At 46.6% G+C, this 6,000-nt stretch overlaps 1 protein-coding gene across 3 annotated transcripts in view; it reads left to right on the top strand.

The window, feature by feature from the left end:
• The first annotated feature begins 2,922 nt into the window (after positions 1-2,922).
• The window catches only part of TCEA3 (transcription elongation factor A3), a 32,837-nt gene continuing 29,759 nt past the window's right edge, over positions 2,923-6,000 (top strand). The window contains exon 1 of one of the 3 annotated variants that reach the window (XM_063140243.1): positions 2,923-3,324. In XM_063140243.1, coding sequence (XP_062996313.1) covers positions 3,256-3,324 — 69 coding nt within the window. In that variant the 5' untranslated portion in view covers positions 2,923-3,255. The remainder of the gene's footprint in view (positions 3,325-6,000) is intronic. The other 2 variants (XM_063140242.1, XM_063140244.1) reach the window with 2 other exon arrangements.

Here is a 6,000-nt window from a genome sequence, read left to right as displayed (position 1 = left end):
AATACACATGCTCCCAAACTCGTATATATTAAAGGAGAACGCCCATAATCCCCAGAAAACCACCTAACAATTGGTGGTTGGGGAAAGGGACAGGGGCTGGATTTGGTCAACAGGCCTGAGGATCAATACCCCAGCTATAATCACTGAACTCAGTGATGCTGATCTCATAGGTTCAACACATCCAGCTTTACAGAAGATTTTCAGCCAGCCAAAATGCAACCTTCCATTTGAATTTGAAATGCAAACAAACTTGCAAAGAAGTGCTACCAATTTACACTGCTGGCATGGAGTAGGACCATCACACACCTGCACTCCATCAAAAGACGGCAAAGAAGAATTCAGCTTCTATTTATTTTCCTTCTTCCTGGCCTTCTTGTCACAAACAATGACAATAACGTTTGAAAGCCTCGTTATCCCTTCACTTGCCAGAGTGAGGGTCGACACTTAATTACCTTGCTCCTCCAGCAAATGACATCACTGCTGCTTCTGCTCTGAAAAGTCCTTGAGCTGCGGTTCCCAGCATTCCTCTTCCACCATATTACAGGGTGCAGCTTAGTAATTTTAGACTCCTGGACTTAATGGTCTTGTGGCAGAGGTAGGCAACCTAAGGTCTGGGAATGGCCCCACTCCTTTCACCTCAACCATTGGTCATTTGGTAGTTTCCCATGTTCTTCTCCCATTCTAAGTTTGAAATGCCTCTCATGAGAACTTAAGAACCTAAGAAGAGCTATGCTGGATCAGACCAAGGGTCCATCTAATCCAGCATTATGTTCACTCAGTGGCCAACCAGCTGCCCCTTAGAAACCCACAAACAGGACATGAGCAAAACAGCCCCTCCCACCCATGTTCCCAAGCAACTGGTGCACACAGGCTTGCTACTTCTGATACTGGAGGTAGCACAGAGCCATCAGGACTAGTAGCCATTGATAGCCTTCTCCAGGAATTTGTTTAACCCACTTTTAACCCACTCATGACTTCTGTGTCTGCAACTGGTCATAGAAATATTGACATTTTGGGAAGGGTGAGCTGAAGAAACAAGGGAGATTATCTCACCATTAACCCACCCCCACCCCCATCCCCAAAAAAGAAAGAAAGAAGGCTATCTTGCCTTTACCAACCGTCAGGCTGTTGACAGTTCACTCATTTAGGGAAGTTACATTGTTTTCCCAACATCATCAGTTCTTACAAATCGTTATGAGTTTTGTAAACTCTTATAAACTCTTAGGAGTTACGTCTATCTGAATACCAGAGGAAAACTTCCCATTCAAAATGGAATTTCAATGGGGTTCTGTAGTAGTAGACAGCCAGATAGAACTGGTGTGTTTGAAAACGTGTAGATTGCCTGGTACAACTCTTCTGTGAAATTGATTGCTCGGTCCATTACTGCTATTGTTGTTTTGGAAAAGCTATTGACTGTTCATACGACTGTTGCAAATAATTATTGAGTTTAATTGCACCATCTAATATTATCAGTTTTGTATAAAAAGCCAGTTACTGGTCCACTGCATCGTTCCTTGCACTTGGGAGTGTTTGGTTTGAATTAGCTCATAGGGAACCTTGTCTTGGTTGGTTGGTGTAGCTCACTTTTAATGCCATCCAAATTGGTAGCCATCACACTTCGTCTTGTGGTAGCGAATTCCATAGTTTAACTATAAGCTGTGTGAAGAAATCTTTCCTTTTATTCATCCTTTGATCTGCCTCTCCTAAGGTTTAGTTACCGAACTTTAAGGGAAAACATGCCGGTAGGTTGTGTTTTTTTGGGGGGGGAGGGTTGTTTGTATATTTTTGCCCTCGCTGTTTTGACTTTGGCCCTGCCTACCACCCCTGTACCCCCACGCCTCCATGATGAGAGTTCCCCCAAAATTGAATCCAGTCCTATGGCTGAAAGAGGTTCCTCAATTGGGTCTCATGGGGACCCTCTCTTTGGGTGGTAATGGATCACTTACTTCAAGATGCAGTCAGCCATCCCTGCTGTGTTTGGGGGGGGGACCCTCCTGCTCATTCCGTCGATCAGGGCTCCAGGACCCCTGCCCCAGAGTCCTACCCTTAGGGCGCCACTAAGGTAGCTTCTTCCATCCATCTCTTTCCCTAGAAAACATAAGAACATCAGAAGAGCCCTGCTGGATCAGACCATGGGTCCATCTAGTCCAGCACTCTGTTCACACAGTCACCAACCAGCTGCCAACCAGGAACCCACGAGCAGGACATGGGTGCAATAGCACCCTATCGCCCACACTCCCCAGCAAGTGGTGTACAGCTTCTGTAACTGGGAAAGGTCTGGAGTTGTCTTTTGTTTGTTGTTTATTCGTTCAGTCGCTTCCGACTCTTCGTGGCTTCATGGACCAGCCCACGCCAGAGCTTTCTGTCGGCCGTTGCCACCCCTAGCTCCCCCAAGGTCAAGTCTGTCACCTCCAGAATATCATCCATCCATCTTGCCCTCTTCCTTTTGCCTTCCACTTTCCCTAGCATCAGCCTCTTCTCCAGGGTATCCTGTCTTCTCATTATGTGGCCAAAGTACTTCAGTTTTGCCTTTAATACCATTCCCTCAAGTGAGCAGTCTGGCTTTATTTCCTGGAGTATGGACTGGTTTGATCTTCTTGCAGTCCAAGGCACTCTCAGAATTTTCCTCCAACACCACAGTTCAAAAGCATCTATCTTCCTTCACTCAGCTAAACTCCCCACCCCAGTCTGACAGCATGGAGCGACCAGCACCTGGTCTCTATAGCCTGCCTGCCTGCCTGCCTGCCTGCCTGCCCTCCCCTCGTCCCTGCAATCTTTCCACCACTTAATCCTGGACTCCTATATTTAGCCCATCCCCCAGCTGCTATTTTGACTGCACGGCACTCGTTCATAAGTGCTCTGGTGGCCACGCCTGCTTTTTTTTTCCCCCCTCCCCTCTCTCTCTCCTATCTTTTTTTTCCGCCTTGCTCTCCCCGGGTCGTCCGCCCTCCTTTCTTGTCAAACTTTCAGTAAGCGCGAAAAAAAAGAAAAGGAAAAAAAAAGCCTTGTTTTTAATAATAATAATAATAATAAAGAATCCCCTAACCCAAAACAAAACACGACAAACTTCACAAGCACTTTCCCTTTCTTTTGAGAGAGAGAGAGAGAGAGAGGTGGGGGGGGGGGGGAAAGCGACGGTAAAGGATCGCGCCACATCAAAGTGTAATGAAAGCAGACCCAGGTGGGACCCCGTGAAAGCTCCTTCTCTCGGGCGTAGCGAAGAAGTTGGAAGACTTTTGTGCAAACGCAGGAGCCATGGGGCAAGCGGAAGAGCTGATCCGAATGGCGAAAAAGTTGGATAAGATGGTGTCCAGGAAGAACACGGTAAGAGAACGCGTGAGCGTCTCGTTTTCGGGGGGTGGGGGGGTGGTGTCTTTAGTTTTGCTTGGATCTCCTTGTTTGGGGGTGGGTGGGCAGGGGGCAGCCACACTGCTGTGTCAAGGAGCCCCCTCTTAGGTGGCGTAAGAAACCCGGGTGTTTGGGGATTCTGGGTTGGGTGGAAGCTGCAGTGGTCGCTGTTGTTTTGAAGTGTTTCCTGCTTTCTGTGGGCTTATCATCAGCAAACGCTTTTTTGTGTGTTCAAAGAAGGGGAAAGGGGCATTGCAGCTCCCGAATAACCGGGCATGGAACTCCAGTTTTGGAGGTCTAGGAATCTCCAACAATAGTCTATCTCTCTCTCACACACACACACACCCCTCCACTGCACAACGTCTGTGGATTCGTTTTGTTCATTCTCTCTCTCCCCTTCCGGCAATCCTCTCTTAAGTTCCCGTTTTCGTTTGGACCCAGGTCTTCTCGCCCCCCACCCCCACCTCCCGCAGTCTCCGAAGAGTGGCCAGACCCTGTGAGGACTTGGGGAGAGGGCATGCAGGCGACAGGTGCTTGGCAAAGAGGATGGTGGTGTAAATTTAATCCTCCGCTGGGGTCTTGCTGCATGGATCGCGGCCGGGAGAAGTAAAAATACTGTGTGCAGAAAAGGGGGTGGGGACAGGGTGTGGGGGGGAAGTGGGGCTGAGGCACCCAGGGTGTCCAGGTGTCCTCCTTTGCGGAGAACGGTCCTCTCTTTGAAGGGCTGTCAGAACACACAGGCCTCTGTTTGAAGGCATCCTCTATTTCAGGGATGGGTGGAGGCTCTGGGGTTTTGGGACCATACCCACCCCCCAGAACCTACCCGGGGGCTACACTCCTCCACACCAATGAATTTGTTGCCGTTTCTGCGAGTGTGGCTCTGCTTCCCAAATCCAAATCTTTATTATGCATCCAAAATAGGTTTTAGCCAACATCATCAACATCAACAACACCACAAAGTACAATATAAAACAGAGTGTTATAGTAGTTCGGTTGTAATAATATATATTAATTACAGTTCCGTTAATCGGGATATAAATTATAGCGGCCCATATCCTAAACCTGTGTGCCTTGTTATCTTGCAAAATCACTGCTTTTCTTCTTTTTTGGCTGCTAATGCGGTGACAAAATTCAGTGACAGCAGTGAAGAGTGGGGGTGTGTATGTGCAAAAGCATCCATAGGGCTGCACGTTGCCCACCTCTGCTCTGTTAGAAGGGTGGTGTGGTCCAAAGCCAGTTAAGAACATAAGAACATAAGTTCCAGGCTGGATCAGACCAAGGGTCCATCTAGTCCAGTACTCTGTTCACACAGTGGCCAACCAGCCATCAGTCAGGGATGAACAAGAAGGACATGGTGCAACAGCACCCTCCCACCCATGTTCCCCAGCAACAGTTGAACCTTAGGAAGAGAGCACTGGGGCTCCAGGTTGCCCACCTACCTGGACAGGAGACCCACAGGCCACCTGGACACAATCACCTTGAGATGTCCTGCATTTCCATTGAAATAGTAGTAATTATTTCTAAATTTGCATTATATCAGATGTAAATTTGTCTTCTTTCAACCCCACCTCATTTTTTTTGTTATTGTTGGCAATACATTTTTAAAACTATATTTTATTATAAAATTTCAACAAAATAAAAACATAAAGAAGAAGAAAATATATAACTACATAGATTTGAATATATCAATTTCAATACATGGATATGAAGTGTGTGTGTGTGTGTTTTGGGGATACCGAAGTATTTTCTTTAAGCAGGGTAGAAAGGGGTATGTCAGGCTGGCATGCACCCCCACCCATTTTACAGCTTCTAAAATAATTGATTGGTATAAAGTGTGTGTTTGAGAAATTCTATAACAGACCACACCAGTCAGGCACCTGCAATGTAAAAGAAGAACATTTATTCAACAGTCAATTTATTTTATTATTACTACATTTATATCCTGCCCTTTTTATTTGTCACTACATTTATATCCCAAGGTGGCCTACATGGTCCTTCACCTTTCTATTATATAGTCACAACAAACCTGTGAGGTAGGGTAGGCTGAGAGTCAGTGAATAGCCAAAAGTCACCCAGTAAGTTTCATGGCTGAGTCAGGACCAGAACATGAGTCTCCTGAGACCAAGTTCAATACTCCATCCGCTACACCAAACTGGCTCTTATGTACAATACAGCTAAGAAATTAGGTTCAACTGGACCAGTGGGAGATGCAAACTTTTCCTTCCAATAATGCATTTTGCCTACCTGTCTTCAGCAATACACAGACAATTCCCCCAAGATTGTCAAAATTTTGCTCAGATTCGTCCACACACCCTCCAATATATCACAGATGAAAGTAGGGAAGCTTGTGCGTACTTTGAACACTTCTAACCAAAGGGCACACATACACACAGCACACACACTTTTCACCATTACAAAATACTAAAACGGGTGGGCCACTTACGACCCTCCAGATGTTGCTGAACTACAACTCCCATCGGCCCCTGCCAGCATGGCCAGTGGTGAGGCATGGTGGGCGGTGGAGTCCGACAAGATCTATGGGGCCACAAGTTGCCCATCTCTGTACTACGAGCTCATGGTTGCCTACTTGTAGGTAGTGTTGTCGTATTTCTAATCTGCTGCGGTGCCTTTAACAGTGGCTTGATTACAGCA

Source organism: Elgaria multicarinata, chromosome 13 (assembly GCF_023053635.1).
Source record: "Elgaria multicarinata webbii isolate HBS135686 ecotype San Diego chromosome 13, rElgMul1.1.pri, whole genome shotgun sequence".
Classification (NCBI taxonomy): domain Eukaryota; kingdom Metazoa; phylum Chordata; class Lepidosauria; order Squamata; family Anguidae; genus Elgaria; species Elgaria multicarinata.
The sequence above is the reverse complement of the archived record's forward strand: the minus strand, read 5'-3'. Positions and strand labels throughout refer to the sequence as shown.